Source organism: Cryptomeria japonica, chromosome 3, assembly GCF_030272615.1.
Source record: "Cryptomeria japonica chromosome 3, Sugi_1.0, whole genome shotgun sequence".
Lineage (NCBI taxonomy): Eukaryota > Viridiplantae > Streptophyta > Pinopsida > Cupressales > Cupressaceae > Cryptomeria > Cryptomeria japonica.
In genome coordinates, this window is record NC_081407.1 from 8,361,563 (window position 1) to 8,379,488 (window position 17,926).

At 34.0% G+C, this 17,926-nt stretch overlaps 1 protein-coding gene across 1 annotated transcript in view; it reads left to right on the plus strand.

Annotated features, from left to right (window-relative positions):
• Window positions 1-17,926, plus strand: part of LOC131065650 (phosphatidylinositol 4-kinase alpha 1) — a 127,759-nt gene that overhangs the window by 49,185 nt on the left and 60,648 nt on the right. Inside the window, exons 10-14 of the mRNA XM_058000230.2 lie at window positions 1,622-1,780; window positions 1,901-2,083; window positions 11,899-12,441; window positions 12,633-12,992; window positions 16,879-17,093. Coding sequence (XP_057856213.1) covers window positions 1,622-1,780; window positions 1,901-2,083; window positions 11,899-12,441; window positions 12,633-12,992; window positions 16,879-17,093 — 1,460 coding nt within the window. The remainder of the gene's footprint in view (window positions 1-1,621; window positions 1,781-1,900; window positions 2,084-11,898; window positions 12,442-12,632; window positions 12,993-16,878; window positions 17,094-17,926) is intronic.

Below are 17,926 nucleotides of genomic sequence, written 5' to 3' on the forward strand. Positions count from 1 at the left end.
AAAGAAAAGGTATTTATTCCGACAAATGCTTCTTGAATATAAACTTTTTTTGATTAAAGTTGGAATTTGATATTTACAATTTTCTGCTATTTGAGATTGTTGGGCTATATATTTGTCAGTGCATATGTGATCATATGAGCCTACCTTCCTAGATATTCCATTTTGGCAGTGTTCCATGGGGACCTGACCCCTCTAAAAATCCCTGTAACTTTGGGACAAGGATGCTTTTGAAACTTGGGGACAACATCACCCTACCGCACTGCCACTACCTTTGTCACCTTGGAGATGCTGTCCAGGCATTGGGGATGTCAAGACATCCTAGAGATGTTCGGGGGACTCCTAGGAGTCTCTCAATTGTCTCAGGGATGCCCAAGAGTATCCTATGATCAAACTGCCAAAATTGCATCTTTTAAAAAACTCAATTTGTTTCGATCCTTATGCCCAAGGTTGAAGCCTAACTGCATATTGGTGCAAGATGAAAGAGTGGGAGTGAAGTGCAAGAAGGTTGAGGAGGAGCAAGAAGAAGCATTTGGGGATGATTAGAGACTTCACTTCAGTCCATTTTGTTATTTTGAACATTTGTAACCATCATTTTAATCATTGAAATTACATTTTCATTGTTCACTGTAAATTTTAATGTTCACTTCAAATTTTAGCAGTTTCCAAGTTTTCCAAAGTGTCATTTGTAATTTTTATACTTATACATCTTTTTATAACTATTATTTCAAGTACTATATGTATTTCAGCGCTGCCCCTCCCAATAGTGCGCCATCACCGCCCCCCGCTGTCCCTTAACTTAGGTCCTTAGTCCCCTGTTCCTGAAACTTGTCTCCTCAGCCCCACTTCCCCTTGTCAAGGAAACTCTGTGGAACTATGCCTTTTTGGGAAACACTAATCCATCACCACTCATTATTGTTTTTCTGCTTGTCCATCTTCTTGTTATAAGTTATTTGAAATTTTTTTTCTGGGTATTTATGGGTTAAATTAGTCATGTTTCCAATTAGTAGATTGGAAGAAAAGGATCTTCTATGATAAACGCTTCTTGAATGTCAGAACTTAGTTCAGTTATCTAAGATAATATTAATGATAATGGATAGTTTGTGTGGTCTAAAGGTTTGCACTTGTTAGATTCTTATTTGTTTTGCAAGATGTTAATATAGGTGTATCTGGAAGCACTTTAAATGAGTGTTCACATGCAGTTTGAGGATATTTCTGTCATATGATATTGTTAAGCCAAAAAATAGTGAATATTAATGTAATCCAATGAGCTTTCCTTCACGTGTATGCTTCATTCTGGGAGAAAATTAGACAGTGCGTATCCACTATGTTTTTGCTACCGACATTATTTCTGTGTAACTTATTCATTTTTGTTATATATATTTCTATTGGTCAAATTTGTTACATGCTTCCTTAATAGACAGGATCCTTTTTTAATACAAACGTTCCTTAAAGTTAACAACTCTGTGTCACTAAGAATTTGTGTATAATATGTATTGGATAGCTTTTGCCTGGTTTGTTGATTTTGGAGGGTATGTATGGATAATATAGTCTGTTTTATCTGCTTAAACAATTTGAATGTTTTCTGTTTTTTCAGAATAAGTGACTTTCTCTTTATCTATAGGATGACAGAGTAACAGCAACTGGAGATGAGGCAGAGAAGAGGGAAACTGTACTTGCAACACATGCATGCTTCCTTATACAAAACATTTCTCATAGGGACGAACGTGTCAGGGATATATCCATCATTTTGATAAGTCAATTACAAAATAAATTTCCACAGGTAGGTTTGATTTCCTTTTCTGGAAGGTTTTAGTTTTTCAACGGTTTATTTGAATGTACATTAATTGACTCAAAATGTGGTGTTGTGGATTTGAAAATTTGAGAGATTATCTTTGTGCAGGTTCTCTGGAGTTCATCTTGTTTAGACACATTGCTCTTCTCGGTTAATAATCAAGTGCCATCTGGTCTCGTTACAGATCCTAGTTGGGTGCTTACGATACGTTCTTTATTGCAACGGGTTGTTCGAGAATGGATTATCAACTCTCTTTCATATGCGCCATGTACAACACAGGGGCTTCTACAGGTGTCCTTTGAATAATTTATAGCCCTTCTGTCTGGAAATGTTGTTTTGACCTTGTTATCTTACTGCTAACTTATTTCTTGCTGGATGACACATGTTTCCTTGAGTCGAGAAGAGCAGTCAACTCCAAAATCTGGTTTGAATGGATAGCATTGACCAGAGTAAGGTTGATAGCATTGAAAAAAATGATAAGTTACTAAAAAAACTAAATGGATTCTCCCTGGAGAACTGTAGATTCATCTCTCATAGGGATGACTCTCCCTCGTGGAAGCTAGAATGTAGCAATGGATAAGGTCAAGATTGGGAATTGAAATGAATTGATGGTGTGACATTTTTTTGGTGATGCCATCTTTTGGGGCTATAACTCATCAGATGTAGCCTAGAATTGAAATTTAAAATTTAGATATGTTTTGGAAAGGTTAGGTGATGAAATTAATTCAGCTACAATTAGTTCCAAAAATACAAAATAAGAAAATCTACTAATTTCAAAATACCTCGATTATTATTAATTATAAAAATCATGCTCAGAACTAAGCTGAATGATTCAAAGTTTCTCTTGGATCATTCACCCTACCTTGGAAAGTAGTAGCCTTGATTGCATTAATTCTAGAAAGTAGATGCTGAAATATCAATTTTATTACTCCTTGTTGGTAAGCTGACTTGTTTCAAGGACTTTGTATGATGAAATAGTTTGGTTATGTTTGTTTGTTTGTATGGTTTCTAGTATCCCATCCAATTTTATGATTGAATGTAGAATTTTGAATGCTGAATGTGCATAGATATATGACACAATGTACTAAGGAGTTGACATTTAGTTTATCGCTTTATTGCATTATATGTACTTATGATAGGATAAACTTGCTTAGGTAGGTATCTACTTGGGTAGGTTGAATTGTATCATTTGACTTGTACTTCCTAGTTTGGTGGAGATGTGCACACATGTGACTACATCCTTATCTCATGGTGGTGTATTGTATATAATCACCTCTTGCTGCATCTCTTGTATATAATCTCATTGTAGTATGTCCTTTGGTTAGAATATAAGTATTTTCTCATATTGGTCTTCTTTGTGCTTTCCTTTAGGCTTCCTTCATCTTGGGCGCTTATCTCCTTAACTAAATTTTACACTTACTACCTATTGATATGATGATGCTATGATGATTGGTTGAGATGTCCTTGGTGTTAGGGTTTTGGCAGATCCGGAGCAAATACAAATTAATAATTATATGCAGATTAGAATACACAAAAGATGAAGAAAAATGCACAACACAAATAACACAGAGATTTAACGTGGTTCACCCAAAATGGTTTACATCCACAGAACACAGCCATGCAAGCTTTTTTATTATCCAGTAAATCAGTACAAAACCATTACAATGCCCTTTCCATTCTAGCCACTTATAACATGCAATTTTTTTAGGGCAACATACAATCGACCTTTTATTAGGGTTTTTTCAATGTCGGTTTCTCAACAAAAAAAAGGGTACATTAGAGTGTACAGTACTAGCATGATCAGTTGCCACAAACCAACACTTGGGGTATTTGTGTCTTATTTTTTTAAAGAATATTTTGCGATGTCCCCAAACAAGGTGATGCCCTTAGGATGGTAGAGGGGATATCTCGATGCCTCATGTTTTGGTGCATTAAAAAAATTAAGGTAACTTTGCAACATTATATTTTCCCCATATTACTTGCAAAAGCAGTTTCATTTCCTTCAGGTTGTTTTTGGAGAGATATTTTAATCCATTTCAAATTATTATTTTTTAAATCGATTTCAAAGCCATTTTGCTTCAGTTCCAACTTTGCCTACTGGAAGATTTATGGTTGTTTGCAATGCATCCTTATATAGCAATCCGTGAGAATGGATTTTGGGACTAAATGTTTCAAAATGTTGGACAAACTTTTACTTTGTCTTCTGTACACATAGGCATTATAAATTTTTGCTTTCAATGTAAATGGGTATTGCTTTCACTTACGCCATTAAGATTTGAAGTTATGAGCTATTGTTGGCAATTTGTTTTCCACTATCATTGTTAGAAATTTCAAATTTATGTGTGTTTTGCTCCAAACAACTAACAGTGAAAAATAAATAAGGTATGGCTGCTGCTGTTAGTTCATTTGATCAATTAAAAAAATCTGACTTCATTAATGCTACTTTGATAGTGGAATGAAAAACAAGCAAGATGTACGTGTAACCCTTGATATTAAACTTTTCATTTAGCCATGGGTAGTATAGCAAGCAATATCCAAACCCAATGAATGGCAACTCTAATTCATTACTTGTTTCAATCAATTAAATTTCAGCTTCTTTAGTTTGTCCAAGGTATTTTAATATTTGTAATTGTTTGTTTTTAAAAATTTCAAGCATTAAAATTTATTTGTAATTGTATTAATTTTCCCCTCGTAGTTATCTAATTGAGGGAAGTTTGGCGTCCACCCCATGCCACCTCAACCCTTGTAATTATGCATTTATGAAATGGGTAAGGATGACATCACAAACATAGATTGGCAATGCAACAAGTGATATTGTTAAGTGATGTTTATATGTTCGGTGTTGTAGAAACCAAACCATCAATTGACAATACAATACATAAAGCAATGGTGGTAAGGGATGTTTTTGAAATTGAGGTTGTCCATCTTACTGCCATTGCCATATATAATCCAGAAGCTGTCAACAATCATCATAGACATCTTTAAGGTTGTATCTATCATGATGGCTTTTAGGAACTTTTCACAAGCCTATCCAATTTTTTTCTATCTAGGCTTTCTCTCGTAAGGTACTGTAGGCTTGCCACCAGTTTTTTTGGGTGAGAAGACTTACAAACCGAATCCTAAGTTAAAATCCTGAATTAGTTTGCATAAATTCATTAATAATTGCCTTTTCCAAAAACATTGAGAGCCTATGGTTATTGCACGTCTATAGAAACTTTATGCATTATCTAGGTTGCCACAAGTTGCACCTTGGTGGTGCATTATTATGTGTTTGCATTTAGTTAGTTACTTTATTTCATATTATGCACCTAGCATAGACTAAGCTTGCTTAGGTAGGTATCTCCTTAGGCAGGTTGCATTTACATCATTCCACTTGTACTTTTCTAGTGTAGTGGGGATGTTGCACACACATGTGACTCCATCCCCTTTATCCCATTGTGGTTGTATATTCACATCTCTAGATGACGTATCCTATATATACCCACTTGTAGCTCTCTTATGAGCAATGTAATGTATAATCTAATCTATAATCTTTGTATATTTGCATCATTTTATAGAATAAAATTCTTCAGAAAGGAAGTCATTCATCCAATGTTATATTACCAGTTGATCTATCCAGTTATCTATTACATCAGCATTGCTTCTTTCTTGATACGAGGGCATCTGCAGTCACATGAATCTTGAGGGAAATATGACCTCTAAAAGCTGTACTTGAAAATCATGCCATTAGAACCACCCTTTTAAAGAATTCAGTAAACTCATTGAACAAAAATGTCTTTCATTGTTGCAAGTTGCAACACCTTTGCAATTTTGTTGTTGATCACTATTTGTATCACATATTGTGACTTGTTTTTGAAGAGGAAAAAGTATTGATAAACGTATGCAAGAGAAGCAATGCTAAGAACTTCAAATGTAGTAAAAATAAAATATTGGCCTACTAATTGTATAACAAGAAAATTTATGTTGGGAAGCCCTTTTGGGAACTGAGCCAGTTGGAACAACACTCACTGTTTTTTTTTATTGCTCCAGGGGTATCACCGTGACCCAGCCCAGCTTCCAACCTGCCTAACAACACTCACTGTTTTAACTCAACCATTCACATACAATAAAATAGAGATTTGCTACTGATGGGGAATGCATAAGTTCAAACATATCACTGTCTATCAGCTGTAAAATCCCATATGCTCTTGTGGCACTAGTGGGCAACTATAATCGGTTCTGTTTACCATATACACACTATTAACAAATATCAAAATCTAAGGAGCAATAAGAAATTTTATGATCCATATCGTAACATTCAATTCTTGAATGTTTTCCTTTTCAGTATGTTTCATTCTGTGATGCCAAAGCATTGTTTCCTGTATAAGCAATGTATTGTTTTGTCTGTTACATTGCTTGTCTCAGGAACAGTAGAGTTAGTGCATCTATAACATAGTGTTTGCCTCAAGCTTAAATAGTGTTCTAGTGCAAACTCCTCATGCCAATACCATTGCTCTTAGAAATTTTGTCCTTAAATATTACTTGTACATCTGCATCACTCGTTTAATTTACAAATACAAAGTTACTAGGCAACCGTAGAATATGTAAAACCCTAGGCAGAGTTTAATAATTCTATTATTCTTTAGGTTTGCGAGTATTGATTAGTAGTACAAGAGTTGGCCATGACTGATTGGAGATTGTGTGTTTTGTGACTATCTTGCTTATTGAGTGTTGACTATTGTGTCCTTACTTAAGTTGTTTCATCTCTTTCATCACTTTGTGGTTGTTGCAATTCTATTTCTTTGCTCCTTTTAGTGATCTTTTGCCTAGATAAGTGAGGGGTTTTGTTGGTTCCTTGCTTTTTGCTTGGCCATTTAAAACATCATCTTTACTGTTACATGCTCTTTGATTCTATAAGATGAGTTGTTGCTGACATCATCTCTATTATGTCTTTCATTTTGGCAAAACGACTCCTCGTGGGGAGTCATATGAAAGGGAGCACTTGTTTCAATCAACCATGCATTGTGACAAGCATGTGGACTTGAAGATAATAGGCATATATTACCCACTTCATTGGAGGTCTTCTTTTTTGTGGAAGTGGCCTCATCACGTACCTTAGCTTTGACAATCTATTGTGATCATCTTTGGTTTTTAAAATGGCTAGTTTTACCATAGTTCCACCATATTTTCATGGGTCTTCCTAGATATTTAGATTTACCTCTAGAAATCGATTGTTAGTTCGCTGACTTGTTTTATACAAAGTTGCATGGACACGGATACAGATACAAATACGGATACGGTATCGGATACGGATACAGCCATTTTATTAAGATCTCTAATATGGATACGGCTGGATATTTCATTCATAAAAAACACATACATATATTGAACACAATTTTCTAAGTTATTCAAGGAGATTTTCATTATTTCAAAAGCAATATAGACATATAATTGCTTCATAAATAATGATAAGTTGATTTAACATTTTACAATATGCAAAAAAGTAGAGTTGCATTGGAAGATAACCCAAAAAATGGGTTACTGAAATAGAAAAACATTTCATTTGTCTTTCTCATTTGGTGTAGGTTTTGTTTATACCTTAAAAAAAAAAAAAATGCATGAATGAAGTTTTTTATAATTAAAATGCATGGGTACAGTATTCGACGTGTATCCGGGTTGTATCGGATACGTATCTGTTTCAGAGATGGGAACGGATACGGGGATACACGTGCCGAGGGAGGGACAAAGGACTTTCCGGCTACTTTGGTTTTATATCTCCCTTGGGATCAACTTTTCACAAATTAGACACTCTTTGTTAGATACTCCATGTATTTTTGCCTCAATTCTTCAAATTACAAGTGTGTGATTTCATCCTCGAGTTTTAATTTAGATGATGTACTACTAATGGCCATAGCAAGATTATCATATGCATGTGGTACAGAGTATAATGGAATAGTACATACATCTTCTTCATCAATTTTTACACAACATAAAAAAATTCATATGCTTAGTCACTAATTTGCTATTTTTCATCTTAAGAGAGTTTATTTACTAAGGAGTTCATTTGATACAAAGACATCAACTTATCCCATTGTTTCTTAGTGCTAGATCCCCTAACACATTTGACAACACTGAATTGAAAGGCTACAACCAGATTGGACACATGACATTCCAGTCCATCTTCAAATGATCTTTTGCCTTAATATTTGTGAGCTTTTTTGATGACAGAACAACCAATGCATGTTTCTTCAAAAGGAGTTTTCCACCTGAAGATTCCATAACCCAAAGTTCTGGCCATCAAATATTTTTAATCTTCATTCTTGAATCAATCACTATTTTTCCTAATGCAAAAGATTCACCTAGGTAGAGGTCCCAAACAAGAAAAAGGTTTATTTTAAATGTAATATGCACTTTCTCTTGAAGAACTAGCTAAATCCCTACTTTAACACAAAATGAAGAGCAAAATTATTGGCAAACCTATGTAGGAGAAGCAATGTTGACATAATCTAAATGCAGTAGAAAGAACATAATGCTGTATTCGCAGTATAACAAGAGAGTTTATCTTGTAAAAACCTTTTTGGGAAAAAACCCTGCAAAACAAGGTGCGCTGTTTAAATGATTGTTCACAATATGATCAGGCTTTTTGTTCCAATGCTTAGGCTTATTTGGATTCCTTGTGACAGTAATTATAGGCACATCAATATGGAATACCGCTTAGTATATTACAAAATAATGGGTATAAAACCATGGGGCAAAACCCACCTCAAATTTAATTTTTCTCAGGAGTTAAAGCCTTTGAATCCCCTTCATGGGGGTCAGTGACCACCCATACCCATGGTTCATTTGTTATTGGAAGACTCCATTTCATATAGCTGACTTTAGCTGCATTTTGGAGTAGTTTCATAATTGCTTATATGCGAATATTTTATTAGATGATTGGACTATGTGTGTATGGGGCATAGTTACCATGCTTTTGTTGGACTTGGAAGATCTGGACCTTAGATTGGTTCATTCTGGATCAAGTTTGGGGCCCAATAGAACCTGCGTAGTTTGTTCTGAATTTGTTTATGCTATTTAAAAAATACTGTAGACATCTAAAACGGGTATATGAAAAATAACTGAAACTTAATAAAAGCATTAGTCTGCCTGTGGAAGTCTGAAGAAGCTGTGAGGGAATTAGCTGAGGATTTACCGTGGAGTTAGGACATATTCAAGTAGATGATTTTTTCACTGATGCGGATTATGTTTGCTAGGTTGTGCTTTCGTATATTTATTCGATGCGGCTGGTTTATTCTTATTATTTCACTCTCTTAATATACACACACACACACACTTATGTATACATATAATTATACAGATATATATACACACATACATCTACATATACATGCACGCACACACAGACACACACACACACACACATGTTTATATATGTATATATATGTATGTATATATATGTATATATATACATATATATACATACATATATATACATACATATATATACATACATATATATATGTGTGTGTGTGTATGTGTGTATGTACACACACACACATATATACATACACACATACATATATATGTATGTATGTGTGTGTGTGTGTGTGTGTGTGTGTCTATGTATGTGTGTATGTATGTGTGTGTATGCATGTGTGTGTGTGTGTGTGTGTGTGTGTGTGTGTGTGTGTGTGTACGTGTGTACAGACACACACACATACATATATGTATGCATGTATGTATGTATATGCTTAGTCACTGCATTCGCTGAATTTTCAGCTTCAAGTTCAAAATTCGGCGAACCTATTAAATTTAATTAAATTCATAAATTTTTGCCTCAAATTCGTACGATGGAAATATGAGTTTGGTTTTTTAGGGTTCCGGTTGAAGCTGAAGTTCGTTTGTTGTGTTGTTGAAGCTAGTCGTGCCTGTACGTGCTTCGTTTGTGTGTCATCCGTCTCTGTTCGTGCTTCGTTTGTGTGTTCGTGCTCCATTTGTTTGTGTTCGTGAGCCCCTTTTCAGGCGCGACAGGTTTCCCCCGAAGTTCGTTTATGTTATTCATATTCATAAACCTGAAAGTATTATTGTTTTATTCCTTATGAGGTGAGAGTTTATTATTTTATAATTTAATTAATATTAGTTTTTATTAAGATATAAATGTGAAAGTATTATTGTTTTTTTCCTTACGGGGTGAGTTTTATTATTTTATAATTTTAATTTATATTAATTTTTATTAAAATATTAATATTTAGTACATGTAATTTATCATTATTCAATTTTACTTATTGATCTGTCAACTAGAGTAAAATATTAAATACTAAATAGCTTTTTTTATTTTTTACTTGTTAATTTTGTTAATTAAGTGTTTTTGTTTTGTTTTTAAATTTTAAAAATATATATTAATTTTTGTTTTTATAATTTATTGGATATATTATTTATATTTTAAAAAAATTATATAAGGTGGATTTAATGTCGATTCTTTTTTCGAGCTTTTTGCCCTTGCCGAACTTCATCCAAATTTCATGGTTGCTGAACTCGAACTCAAATTTGAACGTGGTGACTCAGTATATATGTATATATGTGTATATATATATGTATGTATATATATGTATAAAATTGTAAAAAGCCAAGCCTTATCTAGATTGGTTTTATATGTTGGGCTAAAAGAAAAAAATGGTACCTAGTAAAGTAATTATTTAGAAAAGTAAAACTTCTCTCTTAGCATCACAATGCAAGTGTGCTGGTAAAATAAAAAAGTGTGTAGAAATCGAGAAACATAATTATTTATGCTATTATGAAATTAAACAAATTAAACAAATTAAATAAGTTAGCTTAAGGATACGTAATCATTTGAAAAAAGAAAAGAAACATATTACATTAATAAAATGGTGTTTATTCGATTAAGAAAATTTTTGCTTTTAACTTCTTTACCATATTTTCATATACATGTATTATTATTTGTGTATTTAATTCATGTATAATTGTTTTTTTTTTTTTCAGAAGTTTTGAACCAAACCCAATCTTTTTCAAAAAATCTGAACTTCCAAAGACTTTACCCATTTTAAATGAACCGAACTTTTGAGCACTATATCTGTGATACAGGGTACTGCATCTCATTCTCACAAGCTTCATGTGAAAAGAGAGAGTTGTGACATGTTTTAAAAGTATATACAAAAAACTTAAATTTTTGGAACAGTGTGGAGTTTCAAACAGGAGGAATGTTAAGTGCCAAAATTTAAGAAAAAACTACAAAATGCATAAGCCTATAAGGTGAGCACTATTTCAATACTGAAAACTTAAGATTTAATTTTTGACTCAATATATTTTCTTGAATATCTTGTGAAGCATGAAACTGTAATTCTCAAGTATAAAGAATAGATCATGAAGTTACTTAAGAATATGAAATCAATACCTAATCAGAAACTATTATGTAACATTTAAATTGTAGAGACATTGGTTCTTTTGCTAATGAAGCATATTCCACAACTTTATTGTGCGCTGAAACTGGAGAAAAATAGCAGTGTTGAAGTTTGAAATTACTGTTAACTCACATTTTCTTGAATGGTTTCCTTTTCGAGGGAATTTGCTTTTTTTGTTCAAGTATTAACTGATTTTTTGAATATAAATGATCAGATGTTAGGAATGTACAGCACAATCTCCAAAATAGGTGAAGATACGTAATAAGAATACAGCTTTTGTATTCATTTGATTTTATAGAATTGGAGAGATATACTGATTAGAAAGCATTCTTAGTATTTATCATCCTTCTAGAAAATGAGGTAATCTACATTTGATTTCATGTTTGTATTGTTATTTTCAAACCCAAAATCTGAAGTACCCTCAAAAGCAGCAGCTATATTTGATTTCATGTTTATATTGTTATTTTCAAACCCCAAATCTGAAGTACCCTCAAAAGCTTTGGCACTTAAAATTTTTTGCACATTCTTTTCCTAAACTTTTAATAGATAAATATCAATAAACTACAATCATGTATTTGGCTATTGGCAATGTGAAAAGGATTTTATTTAAATGTTCTGATGGACTCTATTACATTATATATGTTCTGTCAAATTTCTTTTTTATAATGTAATCTTCTAAAGTTGGGATTTTCTGACAACTTTAAATAGGAGAAGTTCTGCAAGCTGAACACATGGCAAAGGGCACCTCATACAAGTGATGTGGTCTCTCTGCTGTCAGAGATAAGGCTTGACCCTGGGAAAAAAGATCGTTGGAATGGTATTCCAACATCTAGTGTCCCTGCAGTCATAGCTGCAGCAGCAGCAGCAGCTGGTTCCACTTTGAAAACAGCAGAAGCCTGCAATTTGGAGATTTTGTCCACTGGTATAGTCAGTGCAAACGTGAAATCTAACTATGCAGGAGAAATCGCTGGTATGAGGAGGCTTTATGTTAGTATTGGTGGCTTTCAAACTCAGGCTAGAAAACTCCCTATAGTTTTAGATCCTTTTGACAGAATGAGTACTTCTCAGAACTCAAGTGAGAATGGAGAATTGATACAGCCTGATAATGCTGCATTCAATGAGATGCTAGTTACAAAATTTGTAAGGCTGCTCCAACAGTTTGTCAATATTGCTGAGAAAGGTGGTGTAATAGATAAAGCATCATTTCATGAGACATGCTCACAGGCCACCGCTCTTCTTCTTTCTGACTTGGTAAGGCATTCATCTAGAGTGGTATGTTAAAAATAATTAAAATACTCTGTTCTGTTGATATGTAAAGTGGTGTTTCTTGGGTTAATAAGTCATTTTTAATTAAAGAAATACTAGCTGTGTTGGTTTACGAGATCTTTGTATTGCTTATCACTAGCAAGCAGCTTTTAAAATGGCAGCAATTGATTTTTCAGGGTGTTGATGCAAAGGTGAAGCTGGAGGGATTTTCCCAGCTGTTGCGCCTGCTTTGTTGGTGCCCAGCATATATTTCAACATGTGAAGCCATGAAAACAGGGATTTTTGTTTGGACATGGTTAGTGTCAGCCGCACCCCACCTAGGGTCACTTGTTCTCGCAGAATTAGTGGATGCATGGCTGTGGATAGTGGACACGAAGCGTGGTCTTTTTGCTTCTGGAATTGAAAATTCAGGCCCTCCTGCTAAATTGCGCCCTCATCTTACAGCAGGTGAACCTGATTTGCCACCATCAAAGGATCCTGTGGAGGGTATTGCTGCTCATAGACTGTGGCTTGGGTTTTTCCTTGATCGTTTTGAGGTTAGATTATTTTCCTGTATGCATCTGATGGAAAAACACATCAACTTTGCAGCATGTTTCATAAATATTTTCTGTTCATTAGTAGTTGTTGTAGTGTTTATAATATCTATTCAAGTGCTTATGTACTTTGGGTACCCTGCCATCTAAGTTGTATTATTTATTGATTTAGTTGGTTGTTTTTGGGTGTTAATTTTGTTTTAGTAATCCTACTTGCTATTGTAATATTCAAGATTTAATATTCATTTTTTTCGTCAGAAGCATAATACATAGTCTGGGGTACTTCATATTTTGATTCTTAATATTTAAAGGCTTTGTAAAGAGATTTGTTTGGTATATTCATACAGATATTTGATGAGAACATGCACATATTTTGGTATGTTCGCTTGGGTACGTCCTTTGGGTACTTCTTGGGTGCCTGGGTTTGCTGTGGGTCCTTCATAGAAGGACCTACTGTGAACCTGGGCACCCAGGAAGTACCCAAGGCTGTACCCATACCAGGACCCAGGATTTACTAGCAGTATTCAGTGACATAGATTAAATCGCATGTTATAATCTTATGTTGGTCTGAGTCTCACCTTCGGCTATATAACCATGTGGTTTTCATTGTAATCTAAATTCATTATATTCATGTACAAATGTATCCTTTAATAGGATAGAATTATTCGCTCATGTTGGTTCTGTCTTGTGCTCTCATTGATGTTTCCCAGATTTTTGGTGGCTACCACCATAGCCAAACATCTCATGTTACACAGCATTCTGCACCAACTCTTACAATGGACATGATAATGTTTTGAAATGTAAAATCATGTAATAATGCAAGCTTTGGGTAAAATTGTTTATGTTTTTCAGTCGACATTTTGGATCACACTTAGTGATCCTTCATCAAGTAGAGGAATTATTCATGGAGGAAGCAATTCTTGAGTCTGGACCAGAAATAATATCTGAATTCTAACACATCATAAAGCCTTTTCTATACCTACAGAAAAATATGTTTGATTCACTGAGAATTGTTTAAACTTTGTGACTTTAGTTTTTTTGGGTGTGAAAGATAATGAGGATTATTGTTTTTAGGATTGTATAAGAAATATTGATTCAGAAACTGGAACTCTAGAATGAAGTTATTCCTTGGAATCGTTAGATAGTGCCAAAAATTCCTTGTCAAAAGTGAGCTGATTGTAATATGGTCTAGGTGGTGAATGGGAATGGTGTTTTCCATTTGTGAAGTATAGATCGTTGCAAAGAAATTTTCTTAACATCGGTTAATATTTGCTAAAAAATTTCTGATAGAAATCTGGCTGTTGAAAGACTGAGATAATTTGACACCCTTACATGCAACAGCATATTGCTTGGGTACATAGATATTTAGTTATTAAAAAAGGAACTTTATGTAGAAATTGAATTGTTTAAACTGGATACAATGCTGGCAGAGAATGTAATAGATTAACTTGAACATATATACTGCATGAATGGGATATTTAAATGTTTCAGTGGAAGTATTATGTTTCTCCAAGAGTACAGTGAAGTATAGATTGTTGCAAAGAAATTTTCTAAACATCGGTTAATATTTGCTAAAAAAATTCTGTTAGAAATCTGGCTGTTGAAAGACTGAGATGATTGGACACCCTTACATGCAACAGCATATTGCTTGGGTACATAGATATTTAGTTATTAAAAAAGGAACTTTATGTAGAAATTGAATTGATTAAACTGGATACAATGCTGGCAGAGAATGTAATAGATTAACTTGAACATATACACTGCATGAATGGGATATTTAAATGTTTCAGTGGAAGTATTATGTTTCTCCAAGAGCACAGTGACAGTTCAATGTTACAGTAACACAAATGGTGCACCAGGACATGAGAAAAAAAAGGAAGGAAGTAATAAACAAAGAAATAAATTTTTCATGAATTACTGGTTCATGTTAATGGGATTCGATAGTTTTGCAAGTCACAACAATTGATCAGGATTCAGAAATGCAAAAGAAATCTTTACAGCATGAGCAGATAATGGAGTACCTTAAACTAAATTAAGTAAGCATATAAAAACATTGAATCAGCTATAAACTTATCAAGTAAGGAAAGTCAGCAGATGCACTTAACAGAAATCTCTGATCGATTTCTCTTGACATGCTACTGATTTTAGTTTATTGTAGAATGTGATTCCAAAGCATGTTAATGCTATAGAAGATCGAAACTTTTTGCAGGTGTTGGTGTTGTTCCCTAATTTGGGACCTGGTTCTTCAAAAGCCAAATGATTGACATGCTTCTAGTTTGCAGCTGTATGACATTTCAAGGCAGGTTGATGGAAAATAGAAACAATTAAAAAAAGTTGACATTTCAAGGCAGCTGTATGACATTGTTGACCCTTTTCAGTGCCAATGATATGTTTGATTGACTTATTTATATCTGCTTAACCAGGGGACGCGTCCCTGGCCTGAAAACCCCCGTCCCAGTCCCGGGGACGTTTCGGGGACTTGGGGACAGCCAGGGGATGTTCGCCCGTCCCCAAAATGTGGGAATTCGCTGGGGACGTCCCGGAAATGGGGGGGGACGTTTGCCCCAGCCAGGTGGGACAGCTGGGATGTCCCTAATCCATCCTGGGGACGGCTAGGACGTTCCCAATCCATCCCGTGGACGGCTGGACATCCCCCACGGCTGGGGTTAGTTAAAAACATTAAAAAAATGTCATATTTTTAAATTATTTTTTTTCCTAATGTGGGCCCCAAATTATTTGCCCGAAATCAATTAAATGCAAAGAATATCAATTAAATGCAATTAAAATAATAAAAGTCTTGGGGGGAAATTGCACCAATAAAAATGGGGAAAATTTAACCTCCAAGTCTGATTAGGCTCCATATAACAACATTGTTAAAAATTTAAAAAAGGCAAGTCTTGACTATGTATAATTCCTAAAATCGTTGCCATATTTCATGTTTGACTATATGATATATTTAAAACTTTAAAAGGGAACGATTTAAATATTTAATCTCTTACCATATGATATTCATATATTTAAAAGGGAAGGATATGCAATACGGGCAATAAAACAATTATTTCCGGCGATAATTGTTAAGCAGAGCAATCAGATTTTCAGCAAATCAAACAAGTGCTGGCATATTGACAATGAATTTTCAATTATGAATGCATATTGAGTATTGACAATGAATTCTGAATTATGAATGTATATTGAGTATTGACAATGAATTCTGAACACAAATGTGGTATTTTAAGGTTCTATAATGTACATATAGCTGCTTTATCCATGTTTTCATATGAATATAATGTATATATACATCCTTTATCTATTTTTCATATGAAAATTTAAATTTCACTATACATTTTAAATTTTCCCCATATTTTATATAGTCTTCCCCTTTGCCGTCCCCAAAATTGGCAAAAAAATTTGCCGTCCCAGAAACTCGGGGTAACATAGATAATAAACATAATGTAACCAATAGATTGACTTATTTATATTTATATGTAACCAATAGATTTCAACGGACCTTCTTGTTTGAGAAATTTAGGTTTCTTAGAAATCATATTGTTATAAAATATCTCTCATTTTTCCTGTCTTTAAGTCCCTTCCATTTTTGTCATGGCTTTGTTAATTTATAGTCAAATATTGAACTTTTTTAGGTGCTTATGTTTACATGATTTTTATACCACATCTTTTAAGGTCCTCTGTGTGATATTATTTAACTTCGAAAAGGAAAACCTAAACCAGAAACATGTGACTAAGTTGAATATTATGTTTTTGCCTTTTTTTGTTAGCCTGATTTGCAGTTAGACTAAGTCAACATTATAATTTAATTGTTTGTCCTAATTCTCTGATACAGGTTGAGAACTGATAATATTAGTAACTCCTATATGTTTTGAATATGTAGGTTGTTCGTCATGATAGTATTGAACAGCTTTTGCTCTTCGGCCGCATGTTGCAAGGTTCGATGAAGTCTCCATACCATTTTTCATCGCATCCAGCTGCAACTGGCAGTTTATTCACACTTATGCTTTTAGGGCTTAAGTTCTGTTCTTGTCAGTTTCAGAACAATTTACAGAATTGTGTTCAGGGGCTTTATCTCCTTGAAGACCGTGTTTATCGGTAATTGCTGCAATGTTGAAACTTTTTCTGTGGTACATAGCTGAAATAAAGAAATTTATTTCATAAATATTTCTTTGCAGTAAAATAGATGAAAAAATCCCTAAGTTGTTTAGTTGAATCTTGTTTGTGATTATTAATTCTTATAGCATGTTTATATGACCAAGTTAACTTTGTGAGAATATGCAAATATTTATTTGAAGGACATCCTATTAAAACTATTAGCATTCAGTATGATTGTGAAAAAGATTTTTCTGATTCATGGGGATAGATCTAATGTTGTCCTGGTTGATTTTAATTTGTTCTTTTAAAAACTTATTTTTGTGTTTGGATTCTAGGTAAAGTATCCACCCTTTTGCAGTTCATAAGCAGACTGATTTAAATTGTGGACACCATGGGCTTCTCCACTTACAAGTTGGCATCCTTCTTGGCAAAATTAATCTCCTCTCGCATGGGAAAATCTGATTCCTTCATCAAGGATTCTGCGCATTTTGTGGAATTTGTCAAGGATAAAATATTAGAAAGCAATGGCCTCTTGGTGAGCTTTGTAATAGTGTCCCCGTTCAGCAAAGTTCCTATCCTTGACTCCATTGAGATTGTTAGATGCAAGACTAACAAAGAACTGGCCTCCTTTGTTGAATTGTAGTTAAGATGCACATTTTTTTCTTTCCAAGGAGTTATTTATGAGCAAGTAGATGGTGTAGCTATGGGCTCTCCGTTTTCTCCCATTGTAGCAAACTTCTACATGGAGCATTTTGAAGAAATTGCCCTCTAATTTCCACTCAAACCAAGGTGGTGGAAATGTTATGTGGATGATACTAATGTTTGTTGGCTAT